Source organism: Eubalaena glacialis, chromosome 9, assembly GCF_028564815.1.
Source record: "Eubalaena glacialis isolate mEubGla1 chromosome 9, mEubGla1.1.hap2.+ XY, whole genome shotgun sequence".
Lineage (NCBI taxonomy): Eukaryota > Metazoa > Chordata > Mammalia > Artiodactyla > Balaenidae > Eubalaena > Eubalaena glacialis.
The window spans coordinates 41,802,680-41,826,594 of NC_083724.1; the positions used below are offsets into that span (position 1 = coordinate 41,802,680).

The following is a 23,915-nucleotide window of genomic DNA, read 5'->3' on the forward strand; positions in this document are numbered from 1 at the left end:
CTGTGATACTGTGATTTACAATAAGAAATATATATTTGGTCTTAGTTCACAGTTCCGGGCACAGGGCTCCAAAAATTCTAGGAATTTCCTAAGTGAAGAGAGCAATAAAAGGTGTCTTTTGTTATGTTAATGACGTGACTTTCGGAGGGCACTTGTGGTTGGGAGCCGGTTGCTAGGAGAACCAACCACATGACCAGAAGGTTGGACCTTTCAGTCCCACGCACAAGACCTTCAGGGAGGGAGGGGAGAGTGGCTGGAGAGTTGAGTTCAATCACCAATGGCCACTGTGTTAGTCAATCATGCATATGTAAGGAAACCTCCAGAACAACCCAAAGGACAGGGTTTGGAAAGCTTCCAGGTCGGTGAACACAGGGAGATCTGGGGAGAGTAGCGCACTTGGAGAGGGTGTGGAAGCTCTGCACGCTTTCCCCATACCTTGCCCTATGTATCTCTTCCATGTGACTGTCCCCGAGTTACATCCTTTTATTAAAAAACAGGTAATTTGGTAAGTTACATGCTTCTCTGAGTTCTGTGAGCTGCTCTAGCAAATTAATCAAACTCAAGGAGGAGGTTGTTAAAACACACAGATGATAACCTGCATTTGGGACTGGTGTCTGACGTGCAGGGAGGGGCGCCATTCCTGTGGAGCTGAGCCCTTAACCTGTGGGATCTGATGCTATCTCCAGCTGAATTGTACAACACACCCAGCTGGTGTCAGAGAATTGCTTGGCGATCTGGCAAACTATACCACATTGGAATTGGGTGCAGAATTTTACAGGCCAACAACTGCATATGTGAGGCGCAAAGTGGAAGTCAGTGGGAAATTTTATCCGCATCAAGAATGGAACCCAAGTCCTCACCATCCAGCCCAGTGAAGTACCTGCTGCCCCATCAGGACCTTTCTTAACTAGGGAGGTCTTAACACAATTGGTAAGTAATCGTTCATTCATAAGAATCAAGAGACAGCCCCTCTGAAGAAGTGACCTCTGAACTAAGACCTGAAGGATGAGAATGAGAGCACCTAGAGCTGGGAGAAGAGAATCGGAGATGAGAGAAAAGCAGGTGCAAAGGCCCAGATAGGGAAAGGAGCCTGCAGTGACCAAGGAAGAAAAAGAAGTCTGGTGGGAACCCAGTGAACCAGGAGGAAGTGGGGTCAGATGCAACATTATGGGAATCAGATCATAGACAGAAAGGGCTTTACACTTTCACTTAAGAATAATGAGAGCTTTAGGCAGTGGTGAGTTTGTTGTTGTTAAGTTTGAACTTTTAGTTTGTACAAAACTGGTAAAAGCTGGATAATTATTTGTTGGCTATGTGTGTTAACAATTACCTTCTCTCAGTTTCTGGCTTATCTTTTCATTTTCTTTAAGATATCTTCTGATGAACAGACTCTTTTAATTTTAACTGAGTAATATCTTTTTCTTATGGTTTGAGCTTTCTGTGACCCATTAAGAAATACTTCTCTACCCCAAGATAAAAAGTCTTCTTGGTTGTTTTTCTTCTCTGAAAGTTTTAAAGTTCTGTCTTTTTATACTTTTCAGAATGACTTCTGCATATGATGAGACAGGTGGATCCAATTTCATTTTTTTCCACAAAAATAACCTACTACCCCCCCCCCAGTGTCCATCTTTTTCCACACTGATCTGCCTGCACCTCTGACATACATAAGTCGATCAATTTCTGAGTACTTTATTCTATTTCATTGGCCTATATAAAGACATTATAGTAAGTGTTTTGAGCTAGAGTATTACATAATCTAAACATTTTTAAAGTTCACATGGTATGTGGAGACTGGATCTGAGAGCGGCCAGGATGAAAGGAGAGACCAGCGAGAAGGTAATACAGGGATTCAAACCAAAAAATAATGACTTGGATTAGGGTTGTGGCAGTACAAGTTGCAAAGAGTAGGAGGAGTTAAGATCTATTTCGGAGATGGCACCGAAAGACATGGTTATGGAAGGAGAAGGGGGTGAGAATAACTGGAAAAATCGAGATACCTTGCAAAGATGGGCCCCAAGCAACTGGGTAGATGGTTGTACTACTTACTCAGATGGGTCAGAAGAGAGGAGAAATAGGCCTACAAATACAATCTTGTTTTACAATTTTTTAATTAATATTTTTATAGAGTAGTTTTAGGTTCACATTTATAGCTTTTTTAAGATTAGAAAAGTTTTATGAATAACGAAGACAAGCAGAATGGAAAGAAATCGAAAGTCACACATAATCCTACCAGCCAAACAAAACTATAATGTTGATGAGCCCATCCAGCATTTTTTCAATGCATATATAAGCATTTTTAAACAAAAATAACATCATGCTGTCTTGTTAAATGCTTCCTTTCCTATTCAGCATATCAAAGAACATTTTCCCATACCCCTAAATAATGCTTTGACTATATCACTCCAAATGGCTGTACAATACATGCCATTGTATAGATATGAGAGTTCACTTAACTAGTCTCCCAACTGGTTTAAGGTTTAGGTTGTTTCCAATTTTGAGATATGTATGGAGAGTCACCATGGTTTAGCAATATATCACTTAAGACAGTTCCTCTGCAAGTTACAGAAACCCAAATAAAAGTGGCCTAAATAATAGGGGTTTTTATTACTCACATAACAAGTCCAGGCTTAGCTGGATGGCGGCAGTATCAAGGCTCTGGGTCAGCATCTCTGGTTCTCCTGACCTCTCTCATATCCCATGTCCCCCAGGATGGCTGCTGCAGAACTGAACATTAACTCATCCTCACACAACCATGGTCAAGCACGGAAAGAGGGCAATTTTCTCTTTATGGGTCTTTCGTTAAAGAGAAAAAGACATTTCTTTACATCTCCTTGACCTGGACAGGGTCACATGCCCACCGCTCATCTGTGAGGAAGGCTGGACAGAGCACCTGGACGTTTTAGCCACAGTAGGAGGTAGGTTCAGCCTGCAAGAAACAACCAACAAAGCCTGCCTTGACATTACCTTTGCTCGTGGGCCATCTGAGGATATGAGCTGAAAGGAACCCCAAAACAGCCTCTGAGTTTTCAATCCAGGTAGACAGCAGCTTAAATTGTTCTCCTGCCCTCAACAGTTTCTTTTCCCAGATATTAACTTATACAGAGCTGTGTCTATAAATTGCTTTGGATCAACCCAGAAACATCTGGGAAAATAAAAAAAAATACACGACTGCCACTTTGCTTCGGGATCACAGTGGCACTGTCCCTGTTAGTCACAGAAGACAACCTGAGCACCAAGATAAACTCTCCCCCTTTATCGGAATCTACCAAGGGGAAAAAAAATGCATGAGAATCACAAAGGCAGAATAGCCACGGAGCTGCCTTCAAAAGGATTCAAGAACGTGCCATTAAGTTTTACTTAAAGGTTTGGGGGACGGGGTTAGCTCTAGCTCTTGCTTATTAGGTCAACAGCATTATTTAAGTTTGCAATATTAATATATCCCATGAAGTAGTGTTATTCACAAGTAGGATGGACAAGATTTTCTCAAGATGGAGAAATGAAGAAAAAGTACAGTTTGTCATAAGAGAATAAGATAATTTATAATTTCAAAAACAGGACTCCCCCAAATGTATTGGCAATCCCTGTGCTTTATGTCCCCCCTTACTGGTCCCCGCCCTTTGTGTGGTCCTCCAGCAGCTATCCCCCTCCGTCACCCACTACTGCCTATAATTAGCTTACCCTCAGGCTTCTGCTTTCAATGGGTAACTGCTACCCCATCCGGTGTCCCCATGTGCTTGGTTCATAACTTTGCATAAACACGATTCATCCATCTATGGATCTACCTCTCCCACGAAATCATGAACACAGGGACCAAGAGGCAGGGACCAGTTCTTAGTCATCATTGTGCCCCAGGCCTTTAAAAGGTACATGTATGAACAGGAGACTAACAAAAGTATTCTGAAATACTTACTTGCCTGTATTTTCTTTTGATACAACTATGTGAAGGCAGCTGCTAGCTCCAGTTAATACCTCTTAATACAAAAAATATCCCAAGCAATCATTATCATTGGTTGTTCAAGATTAAATGTTTAATGTGGTTAACTTATTTTCCGTAATACCTATGACAGTATCAACATAATGCAGTTTTTTGTTGTTGTTGTTGTTTTTAACCCGCCAATAGTTCAAGAAACTCCCTCATCCCCGGGGCACTATTTAGAAACAAATTCAGCGTAAACTTCTGATTTCCAGGTTTCTGAACAATTATGCAGCAATGTCTCCTTATAATGCTATAGACAACTGCCTTCTGTCTACACACATTCCAACAAGTATCGTACTATGTCAGGATCTTGTGCAGTTCGATTCTTGGTAAGGTGCAGGCTCAAACATTTTTTGTCATGAGACCTTTTGTGAACCTAAGACCAGAATTTCTCCTCTGGACAATATACATCCTCCACACACCCCCAACACATACAATTCTGCCAACATTTCAGGGAGCTAATGGACAGCCTGATAACCAAGCATGAAACCCAAGAAGATCCAAGGACCTAGGTTAAAAATACCTGTCTTGGTACGGGTGTTTATGACAACTTCTGATTCTTACATATGACAGTAAGTTATAAAAAGGAGGAAGAAACACAGTATGAGTCAGGAGTATCCAACTGATAGGTGGAGCTAGTATACACTTCAACTTAGGCTAACCAATTACTATGTGCATCAGGCACAACCAATTTCACTTCCCTTATTGAGCTCTGGACCCTAAACACTGGACAATACTATAATGGATCTCAGGATAAACAGCCTATTGATCCCAGTGTAAAAGAAAGAACAGAGTCAAGGGAACAAATAAGGGACAAGTGTAACAGAATGGTTAAATGTGTGAGCTCTGAAGTCGGTCTAAGTTTGGTTCCCAGTTCTGTCACTTCCTCCCTGTGTGGCCTTCAGAAAACTACTTACCCCTTCAGAGGCTTAGTTTCATTATTGGTAAAGCTGGGACAATAACACTCCCTTCCTCATGGGGTTGATATGAAACTTAAACAAAATAATGTCTACAAATGCTAAGCACAGTACTAACACAAAGCAAAGAGTCGATAAATGCTTGCTATTTTTGATTACTCCCTCAGGGAAAAGAATATAAGGCTAGGGATGTAAATCTAGAGAAATAACTGTGACACAAAAGGCCCCCAAGTTTTAAAATAAAAATTCCAGAGTCATCAAAACAAATAGGTTTACAAACCATACAATATTAGAAAACTGGATAGCACTTTAGCGGCTATCAGCTCCAGTCCTGCATTCTACAGGTGAAAAAACTTTTAAATGAAATTCCTAAGATCATTCTACAAGTGACACCCAGGATCGTGTATGTATTTCCTACCAGTCCACGCTTCCTTCCTCTCAACCTTGGCTCAAAATTGTGGGACAAAAAATCAAAATGCAAAAATAGGTCAAAATAGAATATTTGTTCATTTAACAAATATTTAGTAAATATAATAAATTATTACATGTTTATTGAACAGTTACTGAGTATTTATTATACAAATATTTATTGAAAATGATGAGCTACATATTGTTCTAGGCACCACGGCTATAAAAGGGAACAAGATCCCACCTGCTAGTGAAGGGAAATTAACACACACAAAAACAAATAAATGGTAAATGCTCTGAGGAAAATAAAACAGGCTACTGTACAGAGAATGAACTGGGTGAAAGAGCTACTAAAATCTGCCAGCCAGGGAAGTCCTTTCTCAGGAGATAACATCTGAGCCGAGATCTTAATTTTTTTTTTTTTAACATCTTTGTTGGAGTATAATTGCTTTACAATGGTGTGTTAGTTTGTGCTGTATAACAAAGTGAATCAGCTATATGTATACATATGTCCCCATATCCCCTCCCTCTTGCGTCTCCCTCCCTCCCACCCTCCCTATCCCATCCCTCTAGGTGGTCACAAAGCACCGAGCTGATCTCCCTGTGCTATGCGGCTATTTTACATTTGGTAGTGTATATATGTCCATGCCACTCTCTCACTTCGTCCCAGCTTACCCTTCCCTCTCCCCGTGTCCTCAAGTCCATTCTCTATGTCTATGTCTTTATTCCTGTCCTGCCCCTAGGTTCTTCAGAACCCTTTTTTTTTTTTTAGATTCCATATATATGTGTTAGCACACGGTATTTGTTTTTCTCTTTCTGACTTACTTCACTCTGTATGACACTCTCTAGGTCCATCTACCTCATTATAAATAATTCAATTTCGTTTCTTTTTATGGCTGAGTAATATTCCATTGTACATATGTGCCACATCTTCTTTATCCATTCATCTGTCGATGGACACTTAGGTTGCTTCCATGTCCTGGCTACTGTAAACAGTGAGCTGAGATTTTAAAGAGGAGCATGAGGAAGACCATGTCAAGACATGGAGGATGGGGGTTCTAGAAGGTAGAAGAGCTGGTGCACAATCCCTCAGTCAAGAAGATGCCTGGGATATCCAGGGACAGAAGAAAGAGACCAATGTAGCTAAAAGTCACATGAATCAAGTGAGGGGTATGTGAAATCAGAGAGGTGGGTGAACGGTCAGCACACACAGAGACTTGTGGGCCATGGTAAGAAATTCAGACTTCATTCTAAGCAAAATGGGCAGCCATCAGAGACAGGCTTTAAGCCGGGGACCAAACAGATCCAATTTATATTTTAGAAGAAGATCATTCTGGCTGCTGCGTACAGAATGAAGAACAGAAAGACAAATGCACAAACAAGAAACTCCATCAGGAGGAAGCTGCTGGAGGCTAGCAGAAGGAGTACCCGGGACCAGGGGGAGATGGCAGAAGCAGTCACCCTTAAGAGAACAGTCTAGAGGCAGAACAGACACCATTTTTTAAATGAGAGAAGGTTGTTCTATTGAGCTTGGATTCTTCCCCTTCATCCATCAGCCAGTCTCTTGAATACTGACAGTTAAGGACCTGAGTTCTGAGGGGTACTGGAAAGAAGGCAACCAAGAAAAGAAAAACAAACAAAAATACCCGCAAAATGGAATGGGGAATAGCAATAACGAAAGCTACAAAAATCAAGACAGCGTGTCATTAGCAAAAAAAACAGACGCCCAGTTTAATGGAACAAAATAAAGTCCAGAAAATGGACCCCACACAATATAGTCAATAGATTTTTGACAATGATGCACAGCAACTGAATGGAGAAAAGACAGTCTTTTCAACAAACGGTGCTGGAACAACTGAATCGAATGTCCATCTGGGGTGGGGGGGGGGAAAAAGGAAAGAAAAAGAAAAGAAACTCAACCCATATCCCCGTATCTCACACCGTAAACAAAAATTAACTCAAACTGGATCATGGGTCTAAACATAAAGCTTTTAGAAGAAAACCTAAGAGAAAATATTTGTGGTTGTGGGTGAGGCAGAGATTACTGAGAACCAACAGGAGTCAAAAGTTAGGACTCTAAAGAAAAAAAAATCATAAATTAGACTTCATCAATGTTCAAAACTTCTGCTCGTCAAAAGACATTATCAAAAAAAAAAAAATTAAAGGATGACTACAGATTGGGAGAAAATATTTGCAAAATAAAGTACATACGTCCAGAATATTTTTTTAAAATTTCAAAATACTTGATTAAAAAAAAATAACTGACTCAAGAAAAATAGGCAAAGATTTGAGCAGATACTTACCGAAGAAGATACCGAGATGGCAAAGAAGCACATAAAAAGACACTCAACATCACTCGCTATTATGGAAATGCACAAAAACACAAGTACCACTATACACGTTATCAGAAATGGCTAAAAACTCCCAAAACCTACTATTCCAAGTGCTAGTGAGGATGTGGAAAAAAGGTTCTCTCATACATATTAGTGAGACCGAAAAACAGTATGCTCATTTTGGGAAACAGTGTGCCAGTTACTTTAAACATACACTAACCATATAACTCAGCAATCCCACTTCTAGGGGAAAACTTACAAAATTTACAAAAATCTGTATGTTAATATTTACTCAGGCTTTATTCACAAACACCAAAACCTGGAGACAACCCAACCGTCCTTCAAGGGGTGAATGGCTACATAAACTGGTATATCCATACTGGAATATTATTCAGCTATACAAAGGAACTAACTGCTGATACAGGCAACCACATAGACAAACCTCAAATGCATTATGCTAACTGAAGATGAAAACTCAAAAGGCTACATAGTGCATAATTCCATTTATATGACATTCTCAAAAAGGCTCACTTTGGGAGAAAAAACATCATGGGCAGTTGCCAGGGACTGGGGTAGGGAAAAGGACTGACTACAAAGAACAAAGGAATTTGGGGAGGCAGGGCAAGGCAAGAGAGAAAACTTCTGTACCTTGATAGTGGTGGCAGTCACATGACTATACTGGGTTGTCAAACTCACAGAACTATAAGCTAGAAAGAGTAAATTTTACTTTATGTAAATTATACCTTGATAAATCTTTAAAAATATATAGAATATTAATAATGAATATGTATTGCTCCCAATTCCAAATTAAAAAAAATACAAATTTATAAATGCATGCAGCCTCATTTTTACCACGTTTTCTATTACCTGTTTCTCCTTATTCTGCTATCCTTGGACACTAAAGTTCTATTGAAATTAAAATGTGCTAATTAAGGTTGATTTATGTGTAGTAAAATGTAAAACCAGAAAGCTTACAAACACCAAAACCTTAGTAAGATGATTTAAATGTAATCTGAGGATCATTTCAGAATATGTTTCAGAAAACACTAAAAAATATTTAAATGTGCCCCTTTAATGGGCTGCAACGAATGAATGAACGAATGAATGAGTAGATGTAATCATTAAATCATTCTTAGTATTCTATAAAAGGTTCTAACCTTTTCACAAAAGTCCTTAGGAGATAAGATCACAAATGCATTTTTAGGGAGACTGATATGCTAGGGAGCTTTGAGGAGAACACACACCAACAGTCCTTAAAACTTAGCCTAAGTCATCAATCCTTTAATTGCCTGTTTGGGGGGAGCCTGCCTCCTCTCTCCCAGCTTTGAGGGACACAAGGCAGGCTGGGTCCACGCGGGAAAAGGTCTGGCTAGATGGGAGTTGGTGATGTTGCTTGTAGAAACATTACTGGGAAGAAGTCAGTAAGAGAACTAGAAAAGGGGAAGCAAAATGGGAACAAATAAAAAAAACAAAAAACCACCACACTAACCAACAAAAAAGGGATAACAACGTGCAAACTTGCAAGCTGCCTTGAGTGAAACCTGCTTTTCTGTGTAACACTTCCCAACCAGTCCTCTGGACCCCTACACAGGCTCCGCCTGCTGTGCACTGGTGTGAATGAAATGCAGATGTACAGCTCTGGGAAACTCCACTTTCTTCTTAGTGGAAGCCCAAAGCCCACCTGCTTTAAGCTAAGTCAGATGCACCGACCCAGACACATTCTGCAACTCCCGTAACACTGTGCGCTTAAATCTACCAGGAGCTATGGAAACGCATTTATTAGGGGGAAGGAGGGAAAGAGGGCTCCCCCTTCAACAGGAGCAAAACAGTAGCACTTCAGGTTAGCAACAATTAAGAACAAACAAAACTGACTAGCTTCTAGAAATTTCTTCTAGAGAAGCTTTGTAACAGAAATTAACAGAGTGTACAAACAAAGTAAGCACAAATTAGAAATCCTGTTCCTTATCTAGGTTTTTTAGGGAGTTCTGAAGTAGAGACAGGGTTTAAAAATTACTTAAGTATATGACAGTCTTTGATATGAGAGAAGGGAAATTACTGCCTCTTAGAGCCTCATCAAATTATAGCACAAAGATAAGATTATGACTACATCACTCAATAACACAGTCCCCTGATCCACAGTAAATGAACAAGTTAAAAAAATAAAAATAAAAAAACAACCAAAAGTGAGGGGCACACATACCAATATAAGATAGAGGAATGTGTAGAACGACGTTAAAACTGCTTTCTTTGGCTTAGATGAGCAGGTAAGCAAAGCCCTACAACTGCAGAAAACCAGCCTCCGCCCTCCACCCCCAACCCTTATCCCACCAATCTATGTACATCATGTAGTCAGTGGCTGGCATATTTTATAAAGCCTTTAAGCTCCAGGCACACTGTTGAGTAAAGACAGTAACAAAGCTGGAATAACAATCTCTGATATAACAGAAATCTATTTTATAGCTTGCTTTTAAGTTTATTCCATATAATACACGTTTAGAAAATACCGATAGTAATCAGAACAACAAGAGAGGGAAGCTCACCTGTAAGTTCACTGAAAAGTAGTCATTTATAAAACAATGTAAAAGCTGAGACGTTAAAGAAAATGTTTTATGCACAGAACTCACAACAAACTATGATTGCAGCACATGAGTTCAATTGCCTACCTACACCAGAAAGTCCCCTTAAGAGCTTGAGGCCTATGAGGTCAAATACTGAGCGTCTCAGATTCTCCAGGAAAGCGGAGGGACGGGGCTTGGCTGCAGTTAATCGGGAAAAATGATTCCAAAACAGGAGTGGGGCCTGAAGAAAGTGATCAGGGAAGGAAGGAAAAACTCAAAACAAGGTAGCTGATCACTACTTTAGGCAACTGAACTCCATCCTGCGGGGACCCCTCTGTGAAGGACTGTGCGCGGAAAGCATCTCAAAGTCGCCCGCCAAAGGGTCCGGAGGGGAGCGCTCCACTGACTGTTTACGTATGAGCCCAGGACGACCCCATGGAGAGGAGAAACTCCCTCACCCCTCTATGCTGCACACGCCGAAGTGAACAGTGGATTCCCCACAAAACGCACTGGGGAAATGAAAGAGCTTCCCAGTGCCGCTGAGGGGAGGCGTTGTCAAGCCACAGAAAACATGTTGGAATGGCAATGACTAGAGAGAAAGGCAGATAAGGAGGGTATGAGGTGGGCCAGGGAAGGACAACACCGTTTCTGCACTGCAGGATATCTGTGCCCAAAAGGGGTGAAGAGTACAACTTCTGAAAAATTAAGAATACCTCTGGAAAGCCCTTTATTAGCAAACACAGAAGAGATAAAATACGGCTCTCAGATACTTCACACATTTGTGCTTCTGTCAAAAAAGTGAAGTTGTATTTTTATTTCAAACTTTGTGCTATTAGAGGCTGTGATGTAATGGCGGGGAAAACACATATACACACACGTTTTAATATATACACATATTTATATCTTTCAGCTTTTTTGCCTAATGGCTAATTAGTTTATAAAGACAACAAGGGAAATTATCACGATGGTGGATCTAAATGCCTCTGAAACTTAAAATGGCTGTTTTTAAATCTATAATGGAAAAAGACGGACGTACCATTTTAAAACTGTCATACTGCAAGACCTTGTGCCAGAATGCCAATCTAAAATGCAAATACGTGTACACACACACACACAATTTAAGGGCCAATCATAGGACAAGGACAATAAAACAAAATGCTAAGAGGAAGGAAACAAAACCCAAGGGTATTGTCTTTCTTTTTTTAAACTAACTCAAACACATAGAATGGTAAAGGCATAGCCATTTAAATCATTGCCTTAGTAATACAAGTAATATTTAAATAGATTTAATAGTGCTGCTCCAAACCAATGAATTATGGGTTTAAAACCTATTAAAATGTAATGTTTTTTTCCTGAGCTGAGAGGAGAGAGATTTAAATCCACTGAATTTTAATATTTCAGCTTGAGCTGCAGGAGGTAGAGAAAGTCCAAATGAACTATTCCATCAGCACCATTCAAGCATGAACATTTTAATCAGTTTTACTTCCTTGGAGTTCTCTAACACAGTTTACGCTGTCATTCTGAAAGCACTTAACACAGAGAGTGTGAAAAACCACCAAGGCTTGTTATTGCCTTTACAATTGATGGCAAATAATTTTGCAGACTTCCTATCATTAAAATGTCACTGCTAAAAATTGAGGTTCAGCATTTCTTGTGCTAAACTGCATTTTCCTACAACACCATGGCATACCTGTTCTTAAGGATTTTTTAAGGGGGTGTGCTTTTTTAAAAAAATGCACATTTCTATCACTTCTTTCCTCAAAGAGGTTAAAAAAGAGGGGGAAGGAATCCAAAGGAACCCCATTTTCTATTTTTACAAGCCAAACATTTTCTTTTCCGATGTTTGTACTAACAGAACTTTTTTCTTAATGGTAGTTTCTTTGGTGAAATTCTTATGACGTTCCAACTTAGCCTCCTTTGTTAAACATAACCACATTCACACAGCATGTGCTGATTATATAGTGTAATGGATTTAAAAAGCATTTTAAGATAGTCAGATGACTCAATTTAATAATACAGGAAATGAAAACATCATTTCTAATTAGATCATATTACTGATTTAAAACTACAATTTGTGTGTTGTTCCAACAGTGTGATCTTACAGAGATTCTAATTTAAAAACACAGTGGCTAGCAGGACACATGACAAGATCTAACTAGATGCATAACGCTCCCACAGCCCATTTGGGGGAACTCCGGGAAAGCTTCAAGGAAACGTGAAATACGAACAATTCAAAACAAAACACAAAATATTAACTATAGAAAACAACACAGGCATTTTCCTGGGGTTTTTTTCCCTATAAATAAAAGATAAATGATATTTAACTTATTTCAATCTATCCACAGTTTTAAACTGAACATGACCTGTGAAAGAAATCATTATAACTGTGTTTCATTCCATTAAACACAACTAGCTTACTGTCAAGAGAACAAGCCGCCTCTCCAGGTTTCGGGCTCACTTCAGCTTTTTGCATTTAAACTGCATGGATCACTGGTTTGGCTCATTTACCAATGAAGGTAGAATAATACTGCAGAGTTAAAAAGGTGCTTCATCAGATTTCATTAAATTTGGGAACATTTGCGCTTGTCTGGATGGTGTGCATACATATAAAACAGACACATATGCAGTGAGACTAAATGAAGGTCTGCAGGGGCTTAGGTGGGTCTTTGCCTCTCAGGAGGAAAACTTTCATTCCCTGGATGCAGAAAATCACTGACGACTACCTAAAAATCAAGTCACAAAAATCTAAAATTGACCTCTCATCACTTTTGGTAGCAGGTCAAAATACTACCACCTCACAACACAGCCATGCCTAACCAGACACAGAACAGCAGGTGCATTTAAAGTTCCACAATGTTACAACTGAAAACTACTGGACACACGGCACTAAGCAGGGCTGAAACAGACAGAGACCGAGAACAGCAGCCACAGAAATGCATCAAGCGAGTTGGGTGTAATGGGGCTCTTTCCTTCTCACTTGGTTTGTGGCTCCCTAAATCTGCTGGGTTTGTTTTTTCTATTTCTGCAATCTGTTTTGCAGAACAGTCAGATTATGTGATTCTGATTCCATTTACTGCTCAGATACAAATAATTTGGAACTGCCACCAGATCCACCAACTACAGCACACGCTGCTTTGATAGCATGCAGCTCTGAGTTAGTTCTTCAAATAAGTTTTTAGGTCACCAAATTAAATTAGCTTTGTTTTAATAATTAAATCCATATATACACAATATGTCTGTCAGTTACTCGGCTACAGTCTAATAAATCATCTTCTCCCTGAGAAAAGGCCATCTGCCATCCCATTCAAAACAAAGTATGTAAATGAAATAGACATAAAACAGTATTAAAAATATACTTGATGTGATCAAAGAAAGGGAACTTGTTCTGCTTATACATCTTCCCTCATATTTTTAAGCAACATCCAACACAAAACAATGTGTTTTTGATTTAGATTAATCTCACCACTGTACCGACAGTAACTAATAAGACTCAAAAAAGAAACATAAAAGCATTCTGTTTTCCTAGAAAGGGCTGCCAACCAGACATAAGGTAGGATGGCTACGTGTATTTTAGCAGTTCATACAAAAATAAACACCAAGCCAGAAATGACCCAGGCAGCTCTTCTATAGGTCCTCGCCCACGTATTCTCTCCTTCCACAGCAGACTGTGTAGCGGGTGAGGAAAGGAGGTCCTATCCCTAGTGACCTTGGGAGATTTGGTAATCGAAGTATATCCCAAAAGGAGTACAACATGTGCTTCAAGCAAACACAGCTGGTATATACATATACACTAACTTTAAAATTAAAGCTTTCTCAACGTTAAAAAAAGAAATTTTTATACTGCCGTTTTCTGGAATTTGTGGAAATAAAAACTAATTGTGAAATGTATTCATCTCTCATCTCTCCACCACCCCCCGAACACAGAAAATATACAACAAACGAGTCTCTACATGGCTTGTTCCGATTCAGCCTCTTCTTTCCAAGGGGCACTTCTGAGGAAATAAAGGTTACTCTTTTCCATTTATTATGTCTTCTAATTTACTACTGGTATTTTCTTGTGGTCAGAGGGACACAAAATAGAGCTCAAAATAGCCCATTAAAAACAAGCTGCAATCAGACTATTGCTCCACCACCATCGGCAGCCATCCCAGAGTTCTGATTTCCTTGTTAAAAGACAGAGGCATAATTGAAGCAATGTCTTCACTTCAGATTGATTATCAGGCGACCCTTATCCGCATCTTCACTCAGCAATTTGAATTTTAATGAAAGTAAATGGAATAATTAGCATTTCAAAGTGTGTTTGATACACTGAGGGAGAAAAAAGGGAGAAGACTTTTGTGTATAATCTATACACAAAAGAAAGTATTTGGGAGGGGGCAGAAAGAGGAAAGTACAGTTGTAGTGTCTTCATTACAATAACCTAAGGAACTGCTCCTAACAGCTGCATAAACAGAGATGTGAATATTGTGCTTTTCTCAGCTAAGATTTTTTGCCTTTATTATTTCTAAGTTTTAGCACCTTATTTTATTACTGGTTACCTTAATCGGGAAGAACAAAAATATAAGTGGAGTTGGAGTGATTGCTCAAACCTATGAATTCCAGCAGGATTTCTATGCAACGTTAATGGTACTAGGATGGATTTTCTAACTGGGCCGCTGACTTTGCAAAAAGGTGTAGTTCATCTATTATTTCTACTACCAATGGACACTAGTCCTTAAAGAACCACTCATCACAGGGGAGGAAGAGTAGCAGGGAGATGCAAAAATGTACATTTTATTTCACTAAAAATGGTATTAAGATACTCTATATTTGAGGAAAGATAAAAGAAATCAGGTCATTTTAACATCAGGGCAATGTGTCTTTTTACTGGCAATAGGCTAGCAACAGAGGCTGATTGCAAAGGCAAGAAATACTATGAAAAACAACTACCCAGTCTCCGTAGGGGGAAACTTTTCAGGAACACTGTCAACTTGAATTGGTGAGAGTATGTCCACAGTTTCTGACAAACTTCATGTGAGATTGAAGGCAAAGCGTTTCATTTCACTTTGTGGTCCTCTATTGCCTTTTGCCCCTTTGGTTGAACAAAATTTAAAAAGAGAGCGAGAGAGAGCTGATAACAAACACTAAGATGATCAGAGCTAAAATGGAAAGGCCACGTACCCCAATGATGGCGTTCAGTTCTGCCATGGTCACCTGCTTGGCCCGTTCCACAGCCTGCACCACTTGTTGCTGGTGCTATAAATGAAGATCAGAAACAGAATACAATTATTTGTTTTCTAGTCAGTCAAGAACAGCTTTTCCTAACATGTCCTCTAACTTTAATTACATGCAAAACAGGATTCAGGGGTCTCCATATTTCAAATAAAAGCTCTTGGGTGGTGGATGACTAAATGTCTAGGGTACCTCTGTGTCTACAGTGCTGAGAAGTAACTGGACATCCAACTGCAGGGATCACCCCTGCACCCCCATGAAAGATGCTCCCTTACAACTGATAGAAGAAGCAACTTAAATTTTACTTTCAAGTCAGTGGTGCACTTTGACCCAACATCTTCCACAAATACTAACAAAACAACACAATCCACCTCACCGGCTTTCTTTGTCTTTTTCTCTGCCACTTACATAAGACATGTTTTGAAAATATTTCCTACAAGTACTTATTAAGTTTCCACCTGGTATTTGTTAGAGAAGACACTAGAAGGACGTATAGAATTCAATGTTTACGTTTCTTCTGTAAATGTGAAAAAAGCGCTCATATTTTCATTCCTGTCATGAAGGGCTGGATATTTAAAAGATATTAAAAATGTACAACTCTTGCCAGCAGTAAAGTTTAAGGACTTCAGCTATTTTTTTTAAATGCAATAGGAAAACTAAAACCTACAAGTTTAAGTTATTTTTCTTTTGAAAACTTAGGATGGACAGCATAGGAAAATCCCTCTGACCACAATTAAGTTCTAAAGAGAATAAGCAAGATCTGATTTTAATAATTTTACGAATATTAGAAAAATTAAATAGCACAGAAGTCTCTGCATGAAGGCACTCACATCTGGACACACACGAGTGCTTATACAGTACCCCCAAAATGTAAATATTATTCCCAACTAAATACACTTGAACACTCTGGTACATACACACTCAAATTCAGTCTAAAATAGGTCTCTTCTGTACTCTTTTCAACTTGGTTTAGTGAATGAAGAGCCAAAGAGACTGTGCTGTGAAACAGGAACTCCTCTCTGTGGCTGGGACGAGTCTTGTTTTGGTTGATTCCAGCTGAGAAATGTACTAACATTCTCTACTGATCTGAAGTGAGTACGAAGCTCAACTATCATACTGCTTAATACATAGAAAGAGCTAAGCCATCAGTTATATGTGAAATTCCCCTTGACACACCTGGTACTACACTGAAAAGCCCCCAAATATACAGTTACTGGGATTAACTAGGGTGGTCACTATTTCCACTTCCCAGCTCTGCAGGGGTAGTGGGGGAGGTGATATGGGAAAGGAAACTGCTTTAAATTAGTTTATCTACATGCGGTGTTTTCACCCTTGATTTCCTAATAGAAATGTGTATTTTATGCCTATTAATAATGCAAGGAAAACTGTCAAATAACAGATCCCTGCATTTTACACTTTTAATGGACTCTGATCATTAAACTATACACCTTTTTTTTTAAGAGTCTGTTTCAAAACAAGGGCTTCAGAAGCGATCCCCAAAATCTTCATAATAGATATCTCCAACCATCCTTACTCTTTAATAAAATATTTACCAAAGTGAAATAATTCATTTTCCTCTTTCTCTGAAAGTAAAAATCCTAAAGTATTCATGAAAACACTAGAAGGAACAGAGAGGTATAGTCGATAAAACGGCCAGTAATAGCTGTTCTCTCTTGAAGCCAACCTGACCATGTATGTTTACTGAGCATCTACCATGTGCCAAGCACAGAGCTCGTATTTAGATTTAGGACAAATCCGGTTGTCAGGGTAGTGAAAACTAGCAGTACTTGGAAAGCAGAAAAAACAAACAAACAAACAAAAAACATGTAGGACGACTCTGGGAATTATCTAATACTCAAAGTGAGTTTATGGACAAAAATTTTTATGGAATTTTCTACCTTTTACTTTCCAACACTCAACAATGGCTGCTCAAAACTTCCATGAAACTGAACGCCAAAGGAACACATGTACACTTATCCAACACGCATACCTCTCATTCCGTTCACACATCCATTCGTTCAACTAAAGTTTTTAAAAGCTCTTACTCTCCGCCATTTCTGTATATTACTTAAATACCTCTCCATATTACTGAAATATCATCTACTTTACATTAAGTATTCAAACAACAGTTCCATGAGTCAGAAATGCAGAAAATACATCTAGTTAGGGCCTTTCTACCATGGAGATCGTTCAATTCTTGCTTCATAAACTGGATTCCAACTGCCAAGATGAGCAAAGATGCCTTAGGCAGTGGGGATAGCTTTCTGACTCGGCATTAAAATCAGGTACATTTACTGAGAAAACCAGAAACACACCAGTGAACCGTTAACACTGACATCAGATGCTTTTATAGAAACTCTTGCTAAAAAGCTAAAATGACAATGGAAGTCATGATTCAGCTCCTTCCTTTTCTCTCATGGCAATGGCCATGGGCTAATACCATATCTGAACTTTACCTGTAGTTCAGGATTTTACTTCCCTATTTCTGCTTACAACCGTGAATCATGTGGTGCTTAAGGACTTTTTGAACAGAAGCTCCCTAAGGCAAAGAGTGCCTCCTCCCCCCTTGTGCTCTGACAGCACCAGAAACACTCGGACATTGCTCACTCAGCCACAAGTAACACTGTACCACACACTGAAGAAGCATGAAGAAGGGCAAATGATCACAAAAGAAAAAAATGAACACTAGGAGAAGAAGCCCTAAAGTACTCTCGCAATAGGACCCAAAGAGGCATTGTTTTTCCATTTTCAAATTTCAACATATAAACTCTCTGACTCAGAAAATATGGCAAGTTTTTCACATCTTCTTAGAACCGTGAAGGCTCTCCTATTATGTCTGCCATCTCTTCCCCTTCTCTTCCCCTTCCCCATCTGCTCCTCTCCTCCCACTCCACCCACGTCTCATTTCCTCTCCCACTTCCTGCTGGTCTCCTCTGTGGCCTCACCGCAAGTGGTGACAGCCACTCTAGCCCCAGTAAATCTGCAGGAGGAAGAGTCCGGTGGCCCCTCTCATTGCTCAAGCTGCTCACTCAGATACGAGCTCCCAGTCTGAACTTTCTACCAGCACCACCAAATAAAGTGCCAGTAGGAATACATTAATAAGCCAAGGGTCTCTGAGAGAGGGACCTCTAACTGGGATTTGGAGGAGAGAAAAAAATAAATAAATAAAACCTCAAATACGTATTCTTTAAAATACTGTGACCTGTAATTTTAAAAAATCCAAACAAACAAACAAAAAAACCTAGATTCTGATTATGGTTTCACGACTCTGTAAATTTACTAAAAATTACTGAATTGTACACCTAAAAAATGAGTGAATTTTATGATGCGTAAATTACATCTCAATAAAATACTGTGATTTAAGGAATCCAAGCATGGTTGTTAAAAAAAAGACCAGTGAAATGAAATTCTATACGTTAAATCACTTGCCTACTTACTTTCATCATCATCAAATTACTTTTTACACTTGTTCAAGGTATTGAAAATATTTTTTTCCACAAGAAAGAGACTAAAACAATATAAGCTTATGATAAGTCCAACAAAGCCTGCTGAGAAACTGGCATTAACAAACCACTAGAATATATACCTTACATGTTGAACGTATGTTTCTCAAAAGAGACTACAAGGACAGTATCTGCCATGCCAATACTTTGAGGCATGGCAATAGATCTGGTACCTGTTATAAAAACTTTAATTTAAAACTATTATCACAACTTACAATTTCTTTTAATATCCCTCTTATTGATAGGGGTAGTATAGGGGTAGTAAGGACAGATATGCGAAATGAACTAAAATTCTTATCCTGACATGTGGAGATGCAAAAGTGAGCAAGAGATAATGGCCCCCCTCCTCACACGATTCACACAGAGCATCTTACAATACAGGAACGTAGGATTTAAAGTACTAGGGAAGATTATTGGCAGGAATGGTCAGCACATTTCCTGGGGCATCAAGGAAAGGCTTTGTTTTCTTATTCATTCATTCATTCAATTATTTATTAAGCACCTACTGTGTGCCAAGCACTGTGGTAGGAACTGGGATTAATGAACAAGACAGTGAATTAATAATATTCAAGAGGCTTTGTAATTACAGTTGCAGGATAGTTTCCATGAAGACAATGACAGGATGCTACGAAATCACTCATCAGAGAAATATCTAATCAAATCTTAGGGTTGGAGGAAGATTCCGTAAGCAAGTGGACCGGACAACTGAGACCAGAAGAATGTGCGAGAGTTCTGCGAGTGAAAAGCAGGGAGAAAAGAACTGGAGGCAAAGGGAACAGCCTGGATAAGGTTCCTGAAGGATAAAGAAGCTTGTCTATCAAGGAAGAGAAAGAATGCGTGGCTGGAGGAGGAGAGAAGACTGCTCCCTAACTACTTCCCACACGATTCTGTCTCTAAATTCTCCTCCACAGTAGTGCACCCTCAGGTATTTTAAAATGGCATAATGCATGTTTTCAACTTTCTCTATTCCAGGTTAAATATCCCCAGGTCACTGGCTTTAAGAGACTCACTCATCCTCCTGGCTACTCCTCTGGCTGTGTTCAATGTGACTAGACACAATTTGATCCTGAGCAGATCAAATCCAAGCAAAAGTGTCACTCCACATCCATTAAGTCAGAGCCTTTTCCAGCAAGTCTACCAAGTTTATTAACACAAATGAGCTATAAATTTAACCAAAACTCTTTTAGTCAGTCTTTCCTAAATGGTATCCCAAGAAATGTTATTTAGGCCCACAAGAAATTAGGTTATTACTTATACAAAATACGATTTTAAAATTCACAAGGTGTAATTTGGCTAATACCTGGCAAACTGCTTGTCTTCTCAGAGCTTCAAATCTCAAAAGAGGGTGAATATGTACGTAGGCCTTTCCAAACAATTTTGGCTATGGAGCTTGGGATTAAGGCTCTCAGGAGACACCTTGGGAAATGTTGCCCAAGTCTTTCTTGTACTGACCATTTGGCCTTGTCTTCTTCATTCTCATTCATATGCAGGCAAGGCATTCTTTCACTGATATGTCCAATAAGCTCTACGAGTCCAGAGCTTTCCAACAGAACTTTCTGCAATGCTGGAAATGTTCTAGATCTGTGCTCTAGCCACATATGGGTGGATATTGAACACCTAAAGTGTGGCTAGTGCGACTGAGAAGCTGGATTTTTAACCACATTTAACTTTAATTAGTTTTAATTTAAATCTAGATAGCTACTTATGGCTATGGCTACTGTACTGGACAATGCAGCTCTAACTTAAGGTACCTTAAAGCTTAAGTCTAGTAATAATAATCCAACCGCTACCTAACTGAGAGTCAAAGAAATGAGTCACTTTCTCAAATACACACTAATTTTTTTAGACACATACAGATAAGAGTTGGCATTGCTGCCTTTGGAAGGAGGCCCACATTTAAACCTGCAGAAAAAAGTTCTCCTTCCTGAGAACCATCTTTCATCTCCTGAGGGGAAGCAGGCCATAAGGATCTCACCAAATATCCAACTGTCAACCAAACACACAGCCATGCAGAACAAGTCAATCTGTCAACCATGGAACTTGGGACAGGATTATGCTCTCTGATGCCTCACTCAGTATCGTGAGAAAAAACATATTTTAAAGGAAAGGCCGCCCAATGTAAAAATTAGAAAACTGGTCCAAATCCTCTAAAGCCCCAATCCAGGTGTATTAGTCACTTTAGGACATTCCTTAGATGTACAACACTGTCAGAACACATTACCAACACTGATAAAATGGCCCTGGCTGGGAAGCAGACGTGTCCTGTAAAGGCTGCTGGCACTTAATGAATGATCTCAGGTCTTACGGGTGTCACTGTATACATATCAGGGGATCTCTGGTGATTTCAGCCAAGCTTTCCTACATCAAACCATGTTATCACAAGCCATTGATTCCTTACAAAGTTAACAAGCAGTAAGACAAGTTAACCTGGTGCCATTATGAGGCGAGAACACTACCACCAGTGCATATAACCACTGTATTTTGTTCATTTCCTCCCTAAGGCACAATATGAAAGTGACTGATCACATTTTTCAACTTCTATTTCATGATTATTCTACACATGCAAAATGTGGTTCAGAATAATTCAGTACCATATTAAGCCAGGTGCTAAATAAACAGCACTTGACATACAACCATATCTCATAACACAGCAAAAGGGTTTGTTTTCCATCAAATTAAAAGGACCAAATTTATGGAAAGTCCAAAATAGAACTTCATTGATTTGACTGGCTATCTTAGCCTACTGGAACTTAAATGAATGTTATCACTACTATGTAATTGTGTATTATTTTCTACTATTTAAATGCAATGTAGAACACCCAAATAAATCTACAGAATTCTGGAGAAAACACAACTACTACTCATTAGAAAAGCTAACAAGGCAATAAAAACACAGTTTTGAGTTAGTTAAAATTAAAAATTAAATTTGCACCAGAAAGAATTTAAGTTGGAATGTTCCCTTTTCTCTGGGTAAATATAAGAATAAAAGTAGAAAGAAGGCTTAAAATTTTCACTCCTAAAAATTCTAATGATCAGAGAACTTTGGTTAAACGTGCTCAAAAGAATGATTTGAATTCTTTTTTGTTTCATTTGTTAATATTCATAGATGCAAGGCAAAAAGAGCTGCTCACTCCAATCTGGGCTCCTCCACAGCCTCCACGCAGCCTGCTTCTGCTTACAGAACTCAAGGAATGAGAAAATTTAGCTTTGGAATTGCAGAGGACTAGGGGAGGAGGGCAATATCCATCACCTCCTTGGCACTGAATGACTAGAAACTAGTTGTAACGACCTGCTGAAAACAAGGTTAAAGATGGATAATGCCATTTCTCCAAATCTAACGATGACCATGGGTTTAATAAATGGGAATTAGGAAGCCACTGGTCATAAGGAACCACTTTCTGTTCTCTCACCCCATCCAGTAAGGTACATACATTTCAGGTTACTTCAGGCTGTGGCTGGAAATGGTTTGAGGCCCAAGACATTAAAAATGGATCAAGTTTGATGCTGCAAAGCAGTCAACCTGAGCTACTTTTTCTGAGCTGTCTTAAAATTCCACAAAACCAAGAGTGACTTATCCAATATATCTTTCATGATTTGGAGGGGAGGGAGACTGTCAAAAATTTTGATGCCATTTTCTCCAGTTTGAGGACAAGACACATGCACAAAAGAGTATGTCTGAGATAGATGAGGGGAAAAGACCTATAATTTAAGGACTCACAAATGTCCCACTTATGAGAAGCAGTTTCCTTAACAATAACTTTTTCAGCTTCAAGCAGCATGTTCCTTCCAGCAAGTCTACTACAAAATATGGCAGCCCTATGAGTGATCTCCTATATCCCATCCTTCAATTGAGAGGGGTCTTCAAAAATCTTTGTGCTTTTAAAAATATGGGCATAAACATAAGCTGTGTATCTAGACCTAGATGGCCCACGGGGCCTATCACTGTTCATGGGGGTTCCTTTTCACCCCCTGTGCATGTATGAATGATAAAGAATGCCCGATGGGTGACTCTTTTTCCCTACAATTCAGACCTTGGAGGAGACTTCTGTAACAAGAACTTTGCATTATTTTATATTTTATGTGATAGATTAAAATACAAGTTGTGCTGATTATATAGTCAGAGCTAGAGTTTGTCACATAAAGATACACCACTGGTTCAGTGTGACTTCCCTTCAAATCAACACTGTTAATAATAATAATGCTCACTATTTTTATTTTGTGCACAGCACTGTGTCTAGAAGCAATTGCTAGCTGTCCCTTGATATCCCTTCTCTTACATTAGTTTAAGTTTTAGGTGGGCATACTCAGCTAAGACTACATTTCCAAGTCTCCCTTGCAGCTAGCTATGGGCAAGTAACTAGGCACTGGCCACTGCAAAGTGAGCAAACATGTGAGCATCATCCACACCATGACCTTAAAAGAAAAAGCACAAGTTCTCTCGTCCTTCCTGCTGGCGGGGGCAGGACATGGTGATGCTGGGGACGATGAACATCAATATGTAAGGAACTTGAGTTTACAACATCGTGGAGTCACCAAATTAGCTACAGCTGCTTCTATGCAAACTGTGATGTGAGAGAAAAACAAACTTTTATTTTGCCTAAACCACTGTTCCTTTAATCTCTGTTAAAGCAGCCTAATACCCAGCTAGGTCTTTCACGTTATCACTAGTCCTCATATAACAACCCTATAGTGCAGGTATCCCATTTTTCAGATGAGGAAACTGCAGCCCAGAAAAATAAAGTACTGTGTTCAACATGATAAAAGAAGCAAGTGGCTAAGCCAGGATTTGGTCGCAAGTCTGCCTGACCTCGGGCTCTTATCACACTGCCTCACATAACATAACTCTTCCAATGAACTCTGCTCCTTGTTAGGGGAGCAGCAAGTTTCTGAAAAATACAAATGGTACTCTGAGGAAAGAAGACTTTAAATTATCACGTAATACGTCACCATCACGTAATATATTACTGACCTACAGCCTACTAGGGGTCTGAAGTTCTCAAACGTCTTAA

At 39.3% G+C, this 23,915-nt stretch overlaps 1 protein-coding gene across 8 annotated transcripts in view; it reads right to left on the reverse strand.

Annotated features, from left to right (window-relative positions):
• Positions 1-23,915, reverse strand: part of LOC133097894 (transducin-like enhancer protein 4) — a 144,555-nt gene that overhangs the window by 83,120 nt on the left and 37,520 nt on the right. For 4 of the 8 annotated variants that reach the window (XM_061200317.1, XM_061200316.1, XM_061200319.1 and 1 more), the window contains exon 6: positions 15,353-15,427. The exons of the other annotated variants lie outside the window; for them this stretch is intronic. In XM_061200317.1, the coding sequence (XP_061056300.1) occupies positions 15,353-15,427 (75 nt within the window). The remainder of the gene's footprint in view (positions 1-15,352; positions 15,428-23,915) is intronic. 8 annotated transcript variants of the gene reach the window in all.